The 17,510-nt window shown below is 38.4% G+C and overlaps 1 protein-coding gene across 13 annotated transcripts in view; it reads left to right on the top strand.

The window, feature by feature from the left end:
• Nucleotides 1-17,510, top strand: part of DOCK3 (dedicator of cytokinesis 3) — a 139,937-nt gene that overhangs the window by 104,132 nt on the left and 18,295 nt on the right. For 7 of the 13 annotated variants that reach the window (XM_083603191.1, XM_083603190.1, XM_083603201.1 and 4 more), the window contains 13 exons: nucleotides 408-501; nucleotides 1,298-1,446; nucleotides 2,588-2,674; nucleotides 2,992-3,096; nucleotides 3,771-3,912; nucleotides 4,995-5,161; nucleotides 6,095-6,181; nucleotides 6,749-6,928; nucleotides 8,118-8,201; nucleotides 9,893-10,009; nucleotides 11,736-11,857; nucleotides 13,438-13,573; nucleotides 14,381-14,462. In XM_083603191.1, coding sequence (XP_083459317.1) covers nucleotides 408-501; nucleotides 1,298-1,446; nucleotides 2,588-2,674; nucleotides 2,992-3,096; nucleotides 3,771-3,912; nucleotides 4,995-5,161; nucleotides 6,095-6,181; nucleotides 6,749-6,928; nucleotides 8,118-8,201; nucleotides 9,893-10,009; nucleotides 11,736-11,857; nucleotides 13,438-13,573; nucleotides 14,381-14,462 — 1,552 coding nt within the window. Of the gene's footprint in view, nucleotides 1-407; nucleotides 502-1,297; nucleotides 1,447-2,587; nucleotides 2,675-2,991; nucleotides 3,097-3,770; nucleotides 3,913-4,994; nucleotides 5,162-6,094; nucleotides 6,182-6,748; nucleotides 6,929-8,117; nucleotides 8,202-9,892; nucleotides 10,010-11,735; nucleotides 11,858-13,437; nucleotides 13,574-14,380; nucleotides 14,463-16,588; nucleotides 16,742-17,510 lie in introns of all 13 variants that reach the window. The other 6 variants (XM_083603197.1, XM_083603196.1, XM_083603195.1 and 3 more) reach the window with 1 other exon arrangement.

The raw sequence follows: 17,510 nt of genomic DNA, 5'->3' as shown, positions 1-17,510 counted from the left end.
TGCAGCAGAAGGACACTGAAAACAACTGAAAAAATCCACTTTTAGTTTTGAATGATTAGCAGTTTTTCATCACATCTGAACTAGGTAAACTGGTTAATTTTAGCAGTGGTTAGTTTGAACAAACCAGGATCATGCCTTGACTTCCAATCCTTTGTACAGTTACAATAAATCACAGTGTATCAAGTTCAAACTTAACTGTGGATTATTCAAAACTGAAAGTGGGAAGGTGTTGGTGTTCTCTCCTAATTCATGAAAGTAGATTATATGGTGGGAGGACTGGCACATAAGCTCAACGCTCACCAAGCTAAAACGTGGTATAGCACTATGTAGCCAGAGTAATAACTGCTTAGATCTCTAAAGAAATACTAAACAATGAAAGTGGTTTTCTGAATTTTTTTTCCCATTAGAACTTTTATAAATCTGAAATTAATAAGGAAGAAATGTATATTCGCTACATCCACAAGTTGTGTGATATGCACTTGCAGGCTGAAAACTACACAGGTAAGTATGGAAGGAAGCTTTCTTCAAATATTCTCTATTGTCATCTTTAAATCCTTTGTGGTTTAATTGCACTTAGAAAAGAAGTTAAGTAATATTTTAAATTGCAAATATTTAAATCAAGCCTTGGTCACATGGCATATGCATATAATAACATGCTACTGTTACTTGAACAACATCACAGTGACCAGTATTAACTCTTCTTACTATAGCAGATCCTGTATGAGTGAGTACGGGAGTTAAAATCAAAAGTGTACAGCATGTGTATCGTGTTTTCAGAGGGTGCTTTGATGGCTTTGGAAAATGCCACAGTTCTGAATTTCTGTAAGCACTTTTGAACTGATTGTCCTTTTCATTCATTTAAATCACCGTCGTATCTACATAAAAACATGTAGCACAGAAGTAAGCAATATGTTCAACAATGAGCACCATTTGTACGGATCCTGCTAATTTAATACTATATTTAGTTTCTTAAATGATTGAGAATGGTGACGATTTCATAACTTTAATCAAGATAAATAAATGATAACAATATGAAAAAGCAATAGCAATGAAAAGGCAAGACGTGATTTATATTAGTTCAAGACTTACGTGTTAATTTGGGAGTTAATTACTTTCATGACAATGAGTTCATTGATTTGCATTTCTTAGAGTCAAGCTCTCTGATGGGCTGAGGATTAGAATTTTTTACTGAACTTGTTTTCTTGCAGTGGTCATGATCATGTGCATAATACTGTGTTTGAACTGAAATGCATTTGAATATTTTTGTTCGCTGTTTATTCCTTTGCTATTTCGACAGAGGCTGCCTTTACATTGCTCTTATACTGTGAGCTGCTTCAGTGGGAAGAGAGGCCTCTCCGGGAGTTCCTGCACTACCCTTCTCAGACAGAGTGGCAGCGTAAAGAAAACCTTTGCCGAAAAATTATCCACTATTTTAATAAAGGGAAGGTATGCAAAAAATAATGCTAATAATAATGCTAATAATAATAATAATAATAATAATAATAATAATAATAATAATAATAATTTATTATTTATACCCCGCCCATCTGGCTGGGCCTCCCCAGCCACTCTGGGCATAGAAACCAAAAATACAGTAAAATATCACACGTTAAAAACTTCCCTGAACAGGGCTGCCTTAAGATGTCTTCTGAATGTCAGGTAGTTGTTTATCGCTTTGACATCTGCTGGAAGGGCGTTCCACAGGGCGGGCGCCACTACCGAGAAGGCCCTCTGCCTGGTTCCCTGTAGCTTTGCTTCTAGCAATGAGGGAACCGCCAGAAGGCCCTCGGCGCTGGACTCAGCATCCGGGCAGAATGATGGGGGTGGAGACGCTCCTTCAGGTATACTGGACCGAGGCCGTTTAGGGCTTTAAAGGTCAGCACCAACACTTTGAATTGTGCTCGGAAATGTACTGGGAGCCAATGTAGGTATTTCAAGACCGGTGTTATATGGTCTCGGCGGCCGCCCCCAGTCACCAGTCTAGCTGCCGCATTCTGGATTAGTTGTAGTTTCCGAGTCACCTTCAAAGGTAGCCCCACGTAGAGTGCATTGCAGTAGTCCAAGCGGGAGATAACCAGAGCATGCACCACTCTGGCGAGACAGTCCGCAGGCAGATAGGGTCTCAGCCTACGTACCAGATGGAGCTGGTAAACAGCTGCCCTGGACACAGATTTGACCTGTGCCTCCATGGACAGCTGTGAGTCCAAAATGACTCCCAGGCTGCGCACCTGGTCCTTCAGGGGCACAGTTACCCCATTCAGGACCAGGGAATCCTCCACACCTGCCCGCCTCCTGTCCCCCAAAAACAGTACTTCTGTCTTGTCAGGATTCAACCTCAATCTGTTAGCCGCCATCCATCCTCCAACCGCTTCCAGACACTCACAATTTTTCTGTAGCTTCACTGTTACTTTTGGCGTATGGATAGAAGTAGATGGTATAGAAAATGCCTGACTCCCCCCCCCCTTTTGTGTGTGTCTATATTTAATCCTTGGGGTCACAAACTATTAAAAGTTTTCAACTCTTGAGTTGTAAATCTTGTCTGTCTGAAAATCCAACTTGGCCTGGGTTTTTTGCTTTCCTGTTTCAGAGCTGGGAATTCGGAATCCCATTGTGCAGAGAGCTTGCTATTCAATATGAAAGCTTATATGATTATCAAAGCCTCAGCTGGATTCGGGTAGGTGGAAATTATATTGATTTGTATTTAATAATTTAACAGTAAGCAAGATTGCACTCTAATGTTCAGGTGATTTAAATGAAAAGTACTTGCACACAGCATCTTTCCTATGAAAAAACAGGGTCCTCTATAGATTTATATTCCTAGTATACGTGACTAATAATTTTGGTGTTTCACAGGATCATAGTTTACTTCTTAATGTGTTTAGAAAATCTTTGATGGACAGCACCAAATGATACCAAAGTGTTTTCAGACGGTTATTCCTGTTGTAACAGTAATTGCACTTCCAGTATGGTTTTTTAAATTTCTATTCACAGAAAATGGAAGCTACCTATTATGATAATATAATGGAACAGCAACGGTTGGAGCCTGAATTTTTCAGAGTTGGCTTTTATGGAAGGAAATTTCCCTTCTTCCTTCGGGTAAGCCCATTCAACATTTGCATTAATGTATGAATTATACGTGCAATTTACAAATAAAGGAGTTTTGTGTACAATTGATTTTTATTTATTTGTTGACAAGTAGGAAATATCTGCTAGGTTTTTGTTCAGTTTAGTATCAAAGCAGATTGCTGTTTACTTCAATGCAGCGGTAAAGAACAGGTTTTCACAATGAAAGTTTTGGGGGAGAGGGAGCACTTGCACACAGAGCTTTATTTTGAGAACTGCCCTGAGACCTACGGGTATAGGGCAGTATATTATTATTATTATTATTATTATTATTATTATTATTATTAATTCATTATTATTAATGTGGACCTATGCCTAGAAAGCAGCACACATGGAAGTCTGAATGAGTCTTTAGTTGACCTCCATGAACTGTATATTAGATTTTATTGTTGATGCTGTTATGTTGTTTAACATTATTATACGTAACTTAACCTGAGATGAGTGATGATTAGGGCCAGGCTTGAAATCCTTTAAATAAACCAATAGCATTTAAACATTTTTTTCTGGATCACTCAATGCTTTGGTTTACCATAACGTCATACAAGAGTATTATTTTCAAATAATTTCCTGTTACCTACAATGAAAAGAAAGGTAAGATGGCATAGTAGGGATTTATTGGCTTCCACACTTCTTTCTTTCCTTTGTAGAACAAAGAGTATGTTTGCCGAGGCCATGACTATGAGAGATTGGAGGCCTTCCAACAAAGAATGCTCAGTGAATTCCCACAAGCCATTGCAATGCAGCATCCAAACCACCCAGACGACAGCATCTTGCAATGTGATGCCCAGTGTATCCTTTATCAAAGTTTATGATGTTAATAAAGCAGCTACAAATAGACATCTGAATGTTGATCTTGTTCACCATTTCCCTTTTAGATATTGAGAAAAATTAAGCACAGAGGTGTTTCTTTTCATCATCACTGAATGAAAATCAAAGATAGTAATTGTTAGTTGAGCGCTAGATTACAGAGGAGCATTCCTATGAAATGAGGGACTCCCATAAAGCTGGACTGCTACCTTTGTCAACTTTCCCCTAATTCATGATTAAATTTAAAAAAAAATAAAAATTAAAAGGTTGTCACATGCATTACCCTATCTTCATTCAGGTACACAAAGCAACAACAAGTTCTTCTTGATGAGGAATAGTTTTAGAAAACAGCGTAGATGTGTGCTCTGTAATATTACTGTAATATTAAAAACAAATTAGAGATGAGGTAAGGAGTTCAAAGCATAACACGAACAGCAATTCACAGTTCCAGTTAAGAAACCGGCTGCCAGATTAGTGTCATAGTATGAGGGACCCAACCTGAAATTGTTTAATTGCAAGATAGTTAATGTCTTTAAATAATTTTAAAAAAACAATACCTCATTTTGATTTTCCAGCTTTTTGCAGCCCCATGTTCCTTAATGGAGCCACTAATTCCTCTGCTTTGAAGCACCAAGGCATGGAAAGAAAATGGATCTTAAATTTCATATAATATTGGCCTAGATAAGTTGGTAATGCTACATTAACAGCAGTCACATGTTACAGATTTACATAACTGCTAAAATGATGTGATTCAAACAGGTAGATAAATGAGTGAAACTTTATTCCTTAAAGCCATAGGAGACCACAATATAAATCTAAGAAACAAACAGTAATTTCGACATACTCAACAGCTGCATGAATTTCCATCATAGAAAGTTGCTGGCAATTGGGCCTTCCCTGTATCATAAGCTATAAGCATCGCTTTAAAATATATTTTAAAGGATATGCAACAAGGATCTGTAATTTGTATCTGCTGCTAGTGTCATAAATGAGACTTACCTGGATGCTCTTCTTTGGTGCCTATGTGTTTGTTCGTTTTTTTCTTTGACTGGACTGTGTTGCAGATTTGCAGATCTATGCAGTGACTCCCATTCCAGATAATATTGATGTGCTGCAAATGGACCGTGTCCCTGATCGCATAAAGAGCTTTTATAGAGTTAACAACATCAGGAAGTTCCGCTATGACAGACCTTTCCATAAAGGCCCAAAAGACAAGGAAAATGAATTTAAGGTTGAATTCTCCATAATATGGCAGCATTGTATTTATACTGGATACATTGACCCCTATATGAAGCACTTGCTAAATCTAAATGAGTCGTATGTCAAAAAGAATATTAAGAGAAAACTTTGAAAGCTGATAAAAACAAATAATTCAATCCTATGCATGACTTATTGGAAATAAACCTTGTTGAACTACACGGCGTAGACATGCATGAAATTGTGCTTTAAATGTACTAAAGTATATTAATGAGTATACTTCTGTGTTCTGCAGAAGAAACATAATCCATGTCGTGTTCTGCAGCCTGTGTACTGTTCTCCCCTGCACAACAGAATTCTACCTTTTCTTGGAAGCAACCTAAATAGGAGCTTTTAAAGTGGCTAATAAAAATAGGCCCAGGAGCAGCTGCTTGAAACGCTAAAAAACTAAAGGTTTCATACTGTTAAAAAAAAAGAAGCAGCAGCATTGGAATGAAATGGTTTTTGATGTTTTCCTCCAGTATATTAAACTGCTTAAACCATGGACTTTATCGAGTCCAGTATGTTAAGAATATTGTATGCTTGGGAATCACTTTTTCTCTCAGTTGTTTCATCCTTCATCCTCCCTTCTTGTGAGTGACCAAACAAATGTGGAAGTCTTCCACTAACTATCATTTCCCAATTTTGGTTGAACCACCTGATATTAATCTTAGAAAATTAAGCCACAACATGAAGTTAGTTTAATACCCTGAAACCATTAACCATGGTTTTCTGGTTTCCGGAAAAACAGGAAACTATAATTAATGGAAGGCTGCCTGGTTTGTTTGCCAACTTGCAGAAAGGGTGGAGTGAAAAAGTTGCATAGGCAGCCAAAATGTTCATTTATACCCCAGTTTGTTTATGATTGTCTGAATGTGGCCAATGGATTTTGCATTTTCTATATATTGTTACGTTTCTTGCTTTGCAGAGTTTATGGATTGAACGCACAACTCTAACCCTGACTCACAGTTTACCTGGCATCTCTCGGTGGTTTGAAGTGGAGAGAAGAGAACTGGTAACATGTATTATACTTAAGGAGTGAATGACTAGCTAAAATGAAAAGAATGAGCAACTTTCTGCCTATTGGCATCTCTATGGTTAAACATGCGTTATGTATCTTACTGCTACAATCAGAATAGCAGTACCAAGTGTTCAAAGAGGGCCTGTCAGCTGCTCACAGTCAGTATGTTAGATATTGTAGTGGCTGGACAACTGGTTTAAACACCCATGCTGCAAATCAGTGACATATGTCAGATGGGTGTGTAATGGACTTTGAAGTGGTTAATATGGGGAGGGGAGGATGACCTTAACTGCTCAGTTTGCAGTCCACCTTTGGTTCTGCTCTCCATGCAACACACAAGAGACTTGGCACAAGAGACAGTAGCTCTCTACTGCTCTCATACATGAGACGATACTAGCTTCTGGAGAGCTGTGTGGCACACTCAGCCCTAAGGCCTGTACCAAGAGAAGGACCCTGCCCAGGGCTCCACCGAGAAAGAGAAACTAAAACATGCAGGCTCTTAACAAAACGTTACAGTACAGGAATGTTGATGGTATTGAAGTGGACTCTGCTGTCTTGCAGGTTGAAGTCAGCCCTTTGGAAAATGCCATTCAAGTAGTGGAGAACAAAAACCAGGAGCTGAGGACGCTGATAAGCCAGTACCAACACAAACAGATGCATGGGAATATCAACCTGCTCAGTATGTGCCTGAATGGAGTAATTGATGCTGCTGTGAATGGTGGTATAGCACGCTATCAGGAGGTAAATGGAGGTTGACTCTGTTTTGTTTTGTTGTTAACAGCTCTCTGCGGTACCACTTTTTTCAGTTGCATTGAATTTCAAAATATGAAAGAGCATAAGAAATTGTGTCCAATTTTCTTTACAAGATGGAATTTTATTAAAATTGTGCCTAACTGTTGGTCTACATTCTGATCTAGACAGCCACAAACATTTTATGTTGGGGGTGTGAACATTCTGCATAAGCAAGTGGTCATATTGTAAAATACTGAAAATACTGAACTTTAGGAAGCTAATATAGTGAGTGATACCTTAGAAAGCCCTGAAATTCATTCCCTTATTAATGCTGAACATTTATTCCAAATATATATATATGTAAGAATTATCCTTGTCTTCACTAAATTTCAGCAAAAGCATAGGCTTAAAGGGACTTCTGGTCTACAGTTTGGTTGGCAGATACTAGTTAAAAATGTATGTTGCTAAAAGTACATTTATAAAATATGTTGACCTACATTTCTGGGTCATCTGAGCCATGCAGACCCAAGAAACACACTTCACCTTTTATATTATTAATTTCCGATGTTTCTCATTTCCCACAGCTGCTGAAGATAAACAAATAACAGAAAGTATAAAAAATTCAAGACATGGTCTAAGAGTGATGCAGTGATTATGTTAGGTCAGCTTTATTTTAAGGTCCTGGAAAGGTCTTCCCAGCACTACTCAACAGCAATTACTTTGTATAAGAAGGGATTGTTTTTGCTATTCGTCTGCACTGTTGAGTTCTGAACCCATGCTCCTAAGGAGGACTGCACCAACAGCATAACAACTACTTTTTTTGTTTTCTGTTATGCTAATATAAGAAGAGAAGACAAAGTATGAAACAGGGTAGAAAAGGGAAGGAGGTGAGTGGGAGGGGGGAGAACAGAGAAACTAGGAAGGCAACCATACGTGGTGAAATATTTTAAATGGGTCCCATGTTGCAGGTAGAAGTGAATCTCAAGTCTGAAAATGAATTGCCTAGGCCATTAAAATGGTGCTGTGACTGCATGTATATTCTAGAATACTAGAGGAGATTAAGTAAATGGTGTTTCTGTGTTTCTTGGTGGTAGAGCACCCTATGTTTCTATTAGGGTCTTTTCTCTTCTTTCTTGCGGTTATTAAGAAACTTTTTATTGAATTTCTAAGTGGGGGGGAAAATGTCTTCTTTCCCCAGGCTTTCTTCGATAGAGATTATATTACTACTCACCCAGGAGATGCAGAAAAAATCACGCAGCTGAAAGAGCTGATGCATGAACAGGTATCCCCAGACTTTTAAAGATGAAGGAATAGTATTGTAATAACGTTTTATTTCCTCAACAATATACAGTAACAGAGATTCCATAGGCTTAGGCTACAATGTTTACACTACTTAATTTGGGAATAAACCCCACTGAATTCAATAGGACTTACTTCTCAGTAGACATGATTACTATGGCACTCTAATTCAATGTAAGATGAAGAAGTTTACATTGTGCTCAATGTAAATTTGTCTTCTAAGACTTTTTCCAGGACTTAACACTTCACTGACCTAAAATGAAAAGAGAAACCTAAGTTAGTCTACAGGTAGATTCTGAATACATCCGTTTCCATGTAAAATATTTAAAAGTGAAAATTCTGGTGATTTCAGTCATTTTTCCTTCCTTCACTCCATTCAAGTATTTTATCCAAACTAGGGCAAATTTTAAAAATTTTCATGGTCAGTGTCTACATTGCTCCCACAATCTTACTTTATGTAAAAGCTTAACATTGTAGTGGCCTTTTGTAATTATTTTCACTGGCGGAACACTAGTTCCAAAGCGGTCGGTGTGATGATTAGAACTGGATGCCTACCCTATTCAAGGAAAATAAATAAGTCTATCTTGGTGGAAGGGTTGCGGCTCAGTGGCAGAACACTTAATTTACATGTGTGGTGTGACACGAGTTGAATCCCAATCATCTCCGTTTAAGAGAATCTGAGAAGAGCACACCCACCCAGTCTGATACCCTGCGGGTATAATCACTTTTTTTCTCTTTCCTGTAATTATTTCTTCTCTGTGTAAGTTAAGCCCAATCAAGGAGCTTTACTACAGAACAGAAACCGGATTTAACAATTGCAGTGTTTTTAAAAAGAAACTGGAACAAGCAGGAAGAGGATCAGATTTCCTCTTAGCTTACTGTTTCCTGCTTTTAGCGGTAGGCAGAGACAACTTCCATGTGGATGTATCCTGACTCACACAGAGAAACACCCTTTAGGTGAGTGCCAGCGGAACCCTCTAGCTAGCAGTCAGATACTTGGGGAAAATTTTAACTCATTATCGCTCACCAGAGCCTAAGTTAGCTCTCATGTATGCTTGTACACAAAGTTCTTTCTTTCTTTCTTTCTTTCTTTCTTTCTTTCTTTCTTTCTTTCTTTCTTGTAAGTATTGATGAAGCTGTTCTCCTGATTTTGAAAAACTTCATTGATATCTTCCAGTTCTCTATTGGTCTAGCTTAGGGTTGCCATATTTCAAAAAGTGAAAATCCGGACACAAAAGTTGTTGAGATCTTGATTTTTTGCATGATCTCAACAACAACAAAATTTGAGCTATTTTAAAGGAAATTTGCCAAAATCTACCCTTCCAACACTGTTTCTGACAGCTGAATCCCAGCTATGTCAAGGGAATTCTGGATGTATGGCAACTCTAGTCTAGCCACAACTGCCATCACTTCAAATTCACATTCTTGCTATTACAACATTTGCAGGAAGAGGTGGCCGGGAATCATATGAGTGGTTGTTAGGCAATCAACTACATGCTCTCTAATGTTTCCTGCTGTAATCTGAAAATAGATTTAGTGAGCATGAATGATTTAGCTAAACTAAGCTACAAGTATTTAGAGACAGTTACCCTTCAGTGAATGAGTGGTATATAGAACATTATTTTGCAGTCTTTCTTAGGCTGCATGTATAGGCTTTGATTTTATTTTTAATAGGTACATATATTAGGAGTGGGTCTTGCAGTACATGAGAAGTTTGTACATCCAGAGATGCGCCCTCTACATAAGAAACTAATTGACCAGTTCCAGATGATGCGATCCAGTTTGTACCATGTAAGTAGATAAACACTCCTCTTTCTTTGTTTCTTTTTCTTTTTTTACAGTTCACAGCAGTATTTTGAATTCTTCCATTATGGCATAGACATGTGAACTGGAAAATGCTGAATGAGTACAAAATGAATTCTTCAGCAAAGATAAATTAGATATCCAGAAAAATATGAGGAAATGAACATCTGGATTTTTCATTTGTCTAGTGATTGCTCATATCATTTGAATCACATATGATCTTTTAAAATGGGTACAAAAAAAACTACACATTGCTTGAAATGTTATGATTAGGGATCTTTTAATCTGAGGATGCAATTTGAACATAAAGCCTCAAGGAAAATTTGCTTGAAAAAGGTTATTTTAAATTGGAAATTGCCACAAGGGGAAAGGATAAAAGCCCCTCTTCCCCTGTACTAGTTTTTCATCTTCAAATTGCAATCACAGCAACTGTATTTTGGGGGTTTTTTACTCCCTTAAAAGAATAACAGCAGAGTACATAATGTCTAGTTCTGCCTTCAGTTGCTTGCTTAAAATAGGATATAAATAAATGTGTGCTTTTAAGCATTACTTAAGGGCAGAGTACACAGTGAGAGGAGAAGTAAATAATGTAGTGTTAGAAATCCATTTTGTATAAAAGCCTACATCAAAGCTAGACATGTGTACTTCACATCTTTCTGATTTGGGAACCATTACCAACTAAACCTTTTGCATGTTATTGTCTGTATATTGATGGTTCATTATTGATCATGACAAAATTATTAGCAATAACGATACACAGAAAAAGTCTCATAGATTGCATTTGCTAAGATATGAGTGAGGCTTATGGCATACAACTCATTTCCTCCTCCCTTTGCACAAGCCAGCAACAGATCAGAAAAATCTTCAGTTAGCTATCATTTCCCATATCGTCCAGAGTGGAACCAACCAGGATATTAAGCCATTGGCTACACTTACACATTATTCTAAATCGTTGCTTAGTAGTACTATGTGTGTGAGCAGGAAGGAACCTGTATGCTCACCTCTCCTCTTGTGTGGCCAGGAGAGGAACTTTACTAATTTTACAGAATGTCAGCTTTCACAGAACTGTGGTTTAAAACAAATTTCTGGCCAGCTTCTAAGCAAGTGTACTTCATATTATGGATTATGAAGCTGCTTTGTAACTAATCAGCGCTTGTTTTAAACCACAGTCTCTGGTTCATACATACCGTATTTTTCCGTCTATAAGACGCACCCATGTATAAGACCCCCCCCCCCTATTTTGGGAGACTCAATTTTAAGAAAATGAGGGGAGATGGCCCAAAGTTGTTGAGCTTCTCCCCCACGCAGCTGCGTGCGGGAAACACTTGCTAGATCATTTCCCGCTTGCTGCTGCATTGGGGGAAGTTGTGCTGCTGTCAACCAGCTGGCTGGCAGGCACGCCGCTTCTCCCCCCCCCCTCCATGCCACTATCCATGTGTAATGGATGACCCCAGTTTTTTGACACGGTTTTTGAGTAAAAAGACCTCGTCTAATACACGGGAAAATACGGTAATACCAAGCCAGGATTCTGTGATATTGAAAGCAGATGCTGATTGTTCAGGGACAGACAACAAGAAGGGTAACAGGTAACATTCTAGCTCATGTAGATAGCACTAGCTATGGTTTATTGAAAGGGCTGTGTGGGGGACCATAAGGCACAATCCTATTAGCTTATTATTAAGGCAACATATGACCATCCTAATGTACTTTACAGGAGTTGCCTGCTTTGGATAAACTGAGTCCAGCCTGCTCAGGAACGAGCACACCACGCAGCAATATGCTTGTATCACATAGTCCAATGAGTCCAGAGAGTATCAAGATGGTGCATCGCCACAGGTATTTATCTACCTAAGAAAGGTCTTTCTATATTAAGGTTACCAGATTTTTTTTCAATGAATCCGGGGACACTTTTCAACTTCAATGAATTTTGTATGGAGACTGATTTGTATATTCGGAGGGTGTCCCCGGGAAACGGGGACAACCGATAACCTTATTCTATACCAGTCTTTTCAACTGATGTCTAAAGCAAAGTAGCTCATGTAGCTACTGTGTATAGATTCTGGGAGGTGCTTTAGGTCTACTCAGAGTTATAGGAATAAATAAAACCCACTTTTATATTAACTTATCCGCGCAATGAATCATTTGTGAAAGGGTGATCATTCTGTGTTGGTCTTTAATATGCTTTAGCAGCTAATATGTAAAGGACTTGAAACAACTTCAAAATTCAGGTGACGCCTACCTAAGAGAAACATGGAAGTATGAAAACAATCTAAAATCCACACAGTTGGAATTGTGTGGTGGAAATGTTTTTCGTTCTTCAAGCAGTTTTAATTTCTAAACCTTAAGTATTGTGGTGGAAATGATTTTATGAGAATGGTTATAAAAGGTTCCATTCTTTGTTGCTTCAGCTGTTAAAATTTGCTAACCTTTCTCCTGCTTCTTTGCCACCAATTTTTCATTTAATAAAAGCTTGCAATAGCCAGTATTAGCTGATACAGAAACTGCTAATGGCAGTAGTGTTATCTGAAAAAGTATTTTTAAAACCATCAAAATTTGGTAGCAGACTTGTTTTACAGTTTTATCAGTTGCCTCTTTATCAGTTGCCAAAGCAGGGGTCCTGGAAATGTGGCTCTAGCCATGGAATTCATAGTAAGATACTGTTATGGCATCATTTTGTATCAAATGTATTTTTAATGCAGATACAAAACTATGCACTGAAAAACATACAATATAAATAATTTCATGGGTCGTGAAATAGTGGTTGATGAACACTTGACTATTCCTCAAAATGCAGATGATTTCCCCAAATATTTACAAATCCAAAACAGCAGAATTTGTGTGGGTCAGAGAGCTCACTAGTTCCATGTGCATCTTAAATTGATGCAACTATGAAAAAGTATGGCAATTGGACATTAAATTATACATTAGTGCTTACTGAGTTTGTATACGTTTATTGTCTTCTTTATTTATTTTAGGTGATTGTCGTTTTTCTTCTCTGCTGTTGAAAGCTATTTTGAACAAATGGTAGAAAAGCAGAATATAAATATTTTACAGAAATAAATATTTGAAGAGACACAGGAACAGCCACTTAGGTCAACGTGAATTTACAATTTGACTTCTGGCACTAAAAAAATAAGTGGTTTCTCCAATATGTTCTAACATTTCTTGACAAATGGCTAACTTGCTCTGCAGCTGGGCAAAATGTGAAAGTCCTTGTTTAATATAGTGATGGGCCTTATATAACTGAAAATGTACAGACACAGAAAGGCTTGCCTGTGCATGTTACTTCAGTATGTTTTGAGCTACCGAAACAGTAGCTTCCAGTGAACAAGATGCAATTACTCTGCATTTTTTAAATAAATATTTCTGATTAAAACAAAATATTATTTTATCTTACTGTTCTCTGTTCTCCGTAGCCCATTGAATATGCTGGGCACAGTCCGACACTCGTCATCTTCTCTTTCTTCCCATACATCAAGTGAAACAGGGAATCTGGTTATTCTAACAGACAGTTCTGTCGGAGAAACAGCAGAGGATATGTACCACATGCAGGTACGACTGTAACTCATCAGGAATATGCAGTGTTAAAGATGATTTTAGGATGCATTTAAGCAGGGCTGTCTTAAGCATATGTAGCGCTGGGGTGCAAAGACCCGCCTGGTGCCCTCCCCCCCAGTTGCCCAGTCCCAGGCGCACAGCAGGGCAGAGCCAGCCACCTCAGCGTCTCACTGGCTCAGTCGCCCCCAAACTCGCAATGCAGAGCTGCCAGCAGCAGAAGAGCCCACTACGGCACTCCGACCGATGGGCGGGCTCTTCCCCGGACTCAACTCTCAGGCCCTGGAATCTCAGCCTGGTGCCCCTGAGAGCCTGGCGCCCGGGTGCCCCACACCCCTAGCTCCTATGGGCAAGACAGCCCTGCATTTAAGATCTCAGTCAGTACTAAGATCTACTCAGTACTTGTAGACATTTCTAGAATAATATAGTGCCTTACAGATTGAGGAAATCAAATCTTACCTCTGTCATGAACTCACTTGCTGGCTTTAGGCAAGTCACCCTCTCTCAGCCTTCCTCCCACATCTGCAACATGAGAATAATAACAACACTCATTTCCTTATAAGATTGGTATAAAGATTACATGAAAAGAATATGAAACACTTGACACACTCAGAAATACTTTAAAATGCTAGGTATTTTATTATTGAATTATATTTAAGTTTACTTAGACAATTTTTAATGTTAGCTGGGTGAAAACCCCATTGTACTAGTGAGAGCACTTGCACTGGCTTCCACTGGGTGGGACGTGTTGGTTGAATCCTACCCTAAGAATCTAATCACCAATATCTGTTTTTTCTTTCCTAGGCCAGTCCTTCCACCTCAAGCCTGAGCTCTACCCATTCTGCACCATCCCAGATGATTAACTCTGCACCTCCTAGCGCACGGGGTAAGAATGAGTCAAGGTTCTACAATTTGCTATGATGTTTGCCCTTTAAAATTCTAGATTGTACATTGAATTGCTTCCTTGCTTAAAATAAGCGATAGCTTCATTACTGTAACAATGAATTATTCAAGACTGTCTTCTACAATGTTCCAATTAAGTGTGTCATCTTTTCAGAACAGTTTGGTATACTTTCTCTCTGGTATAAAATTTATTTTAAGACAATTTAACTGTGTGTTTCCAATGGGCTGCCCAAGCATTGAGCCGATTCACTTAAATCCATTCTGCTGCTTGTACGAGTTGTTTTACTTCTAAAGCAAACAGTCTGAGAAACAGCACTGAAAACAGCAACCACATGAGGACAAAGGTAAATACCAGGCAGGTCTCAAAGGAAAAGAAATCAGGATGAAGGAACATAGAGTGTAGAATCTTACTTCGAACAAGGTGTACAAAATTTGCCTTCTTTGCCTGAGTTACAAATGAAGAAAGGGAGAGAGAAAATATCTGAAATAGCTTTCACTCCCTAGTATTTCCTTTCTCTAAAAGACACTATGCAAAGTTGGTTGTTTCTTCTCTTCACAAGTCACAGGGACTCTCCCAACCCGCAGCTGTGGCCTCTCTAGAACTGGGTGCCAAATTATTGCTTAGAGACTCTCAAACCAAATTGCACTGCTGTTTGTGTATGCTGCAGAACAACAGAACTTCCCCATCCACTTATTTTTGGTGAACCCATTTCTGTAGAGCTCAAATATCCTTGGCAGTAGTGATACAATGGAAGAACCAATATCTCAGTAGTAGAACACATACTTTTTTGTGCAAAAGGTTGTTTTTAACACTTGACTGGAAGCCGCCCAGAGTGGCTGGGGAAGCTCAGCCAAATGGGCGGGGTATAAATAATAAATTATTATTATTATTATTATTATTATTATTATTATTATTATTATTCATCACCTCTGGTAGGGAGAGGGGAGAAGGGGACTCAGTGTAGAACACATGTTTTACATGCTGAAGGTGCAAGATTAAATCCATGACTTCTCCAATTAAAAATTATTCTCAAGATGTAGGGCTGGAAAATATTGTCTGCCAGAGGCCCTGGAAAGTTACTGTCAATCAGAATAGACTACACTGGGCTAGATAGACGGGTGATATGACTCAGCATACTGCAGCTTTATATACAACAGAAAAGATGGCGCAGAGACAGCTGGGGAGCTTCATATGTTCAGTGAAGTCTTTTTCATTATTGTATCTGTTGCACTAAGCTGAAGAGCACAGTACTGTATATAAGTACAAATATTTTTATAATTACCAGAGTTGGTGGGAAAGCAGTTGTGATCAAAGCTGAATAAAGAAGGTAAAGGTGGTGACCGTTGTCAGGAAAATGGTTATGTGATTGTACTGCTTTAGAGTCAACTGTGTCTGCTAATTGTATCTCTATGAAGTATGCACTTTGGGGAGGAAAAATATGGAATGGTGGTCCTTGCATCATTTCACAGTACTCATAGTATCTGTGATACTGTGGATATCCAACTTTCTGAGCTGCCATTTGACTTCTCAACAGCATTTCCTGCATCTAGAATCTCTACCAGTGCTTAGAGACAAATGAGGTGATGTATGTTAAAGGACAACCAGTTAATAAGTAATACATCATTTCCTGTTAGCAAATATATATTTGAACAAGCACTGTCATATCTACATGTGATTTCTGTTTTTGACCATTTCTGATCATTTTGGAAAACTTCATTTATTCTTGGACAAATTTCTTAAACTAATTGAATTAATTTTCTTAAATTAATGGGGAAGTTGTTTGGAATTCCATGAATCGCACACTAGAAAAAGAAAGCCCCAAATCTTCTTGATACTTCACAGTATGTGAATTATTAATTTAATTGTTGTGAAACTTCCAACGGGGATGAATTTTTTTTTGCAGAAAATAAGCCTGGTGGTATTGAAAATAACATGGGATTTATTTCTTTGCGTACATCCCCCCCCCCTTTAATAAGTTTTATTCTATGTAAATGAGAGATTGACAAGCATTGGCGCTAAAGCAAGCTGCAGTGCAAAATTCACATGCCTAGCTCTGCCAATATGCTTCAATCCTTTTTTTATGTTTATTTATATTCTTTTTAATTTAGTGCTGATGAAAGGTGCTGGATTGACAACACTGGAGGCTGAAGCCCTCTATTTATCCACAGAACAGATACAGCACGGGCGGCAGCAGTGCAGGCTTCCCCACACTGCCCCCACCAATGTGCCTCATCTCTGTCCTGGAGGAACCACCTCTAGAGGTGAGAGGATAGATTGGTCTCCATGACCCATACAGTCCTTGGCCTTTCTGTTCAGATTGCCAACAGAGTTACCAGCTTGTAGTGGCAGACTTAGACACCCTTCAGCCAGGAAGTGCACCCAGTTCATCAGTGTGTTTCACTGCAGCTATTTGGCAGTGATAGGTTCCACACTGATGTGAGGAGTTGTACTGGAACCTCGATTTACTGAATGATGACTAACTTGCACTCTTCAGGGTTCAAAGCTTGTCTTAGAAATGAGAAAAGAGTTGCCCAAACTTTAGCAGCTTTGATTTCAGTCAATAGTCTGATTTCCAGCTAAACCTCCTATATTCTTATTCATGGGCTGAGATCTAACTGAACTGAGATGCAGCTATAATTTGAATATCTAGATAAGCCTCCCATTCATATGGCTCTGATTTTTGTTTTGTTTTTATAGATAAACTATTGGATAATATAGCAAAGCTTGTTTTGTTCACAGTGAACAGTACAACTCAAATATAACTAACACTAAAAGTAAATATAATCAGCTGAAATGTCTCGCAGCTTGTCTCTGTAAAACGTACACATGTATTTTCATTTTGAAATGATAAACATTTGTAGGAATATGCTGCCTTCTTAACTTGGTACAGTAGTATGTCATAAAGCACCTTTTGAGAGGTTAGTAGACACATTACGGGGCTCTGCTCCATGAATGAGCTGATTTATCTTCATTGTTAAGGCCAATTTAAATATTATTTTAAGCATTGTAGATATGAGAATCACTTACACA

This window comes from Podarcis filfolensis (assembly GCF_964270895.1).
Source record: "Podarcis filfolensis genome assembly, chromosome: 2".
NCBI lineage: Eukaryota > Metazoa > Chordata > Lepidosauria > Squamata > Lacertidae > Podarcis > Podarcis filfolensis.
The sequence above is the reverse complement of the archived record's forward strand: the minus strand, read 5'-3'. Positions and strand labels throughout refer to the sequence as shown.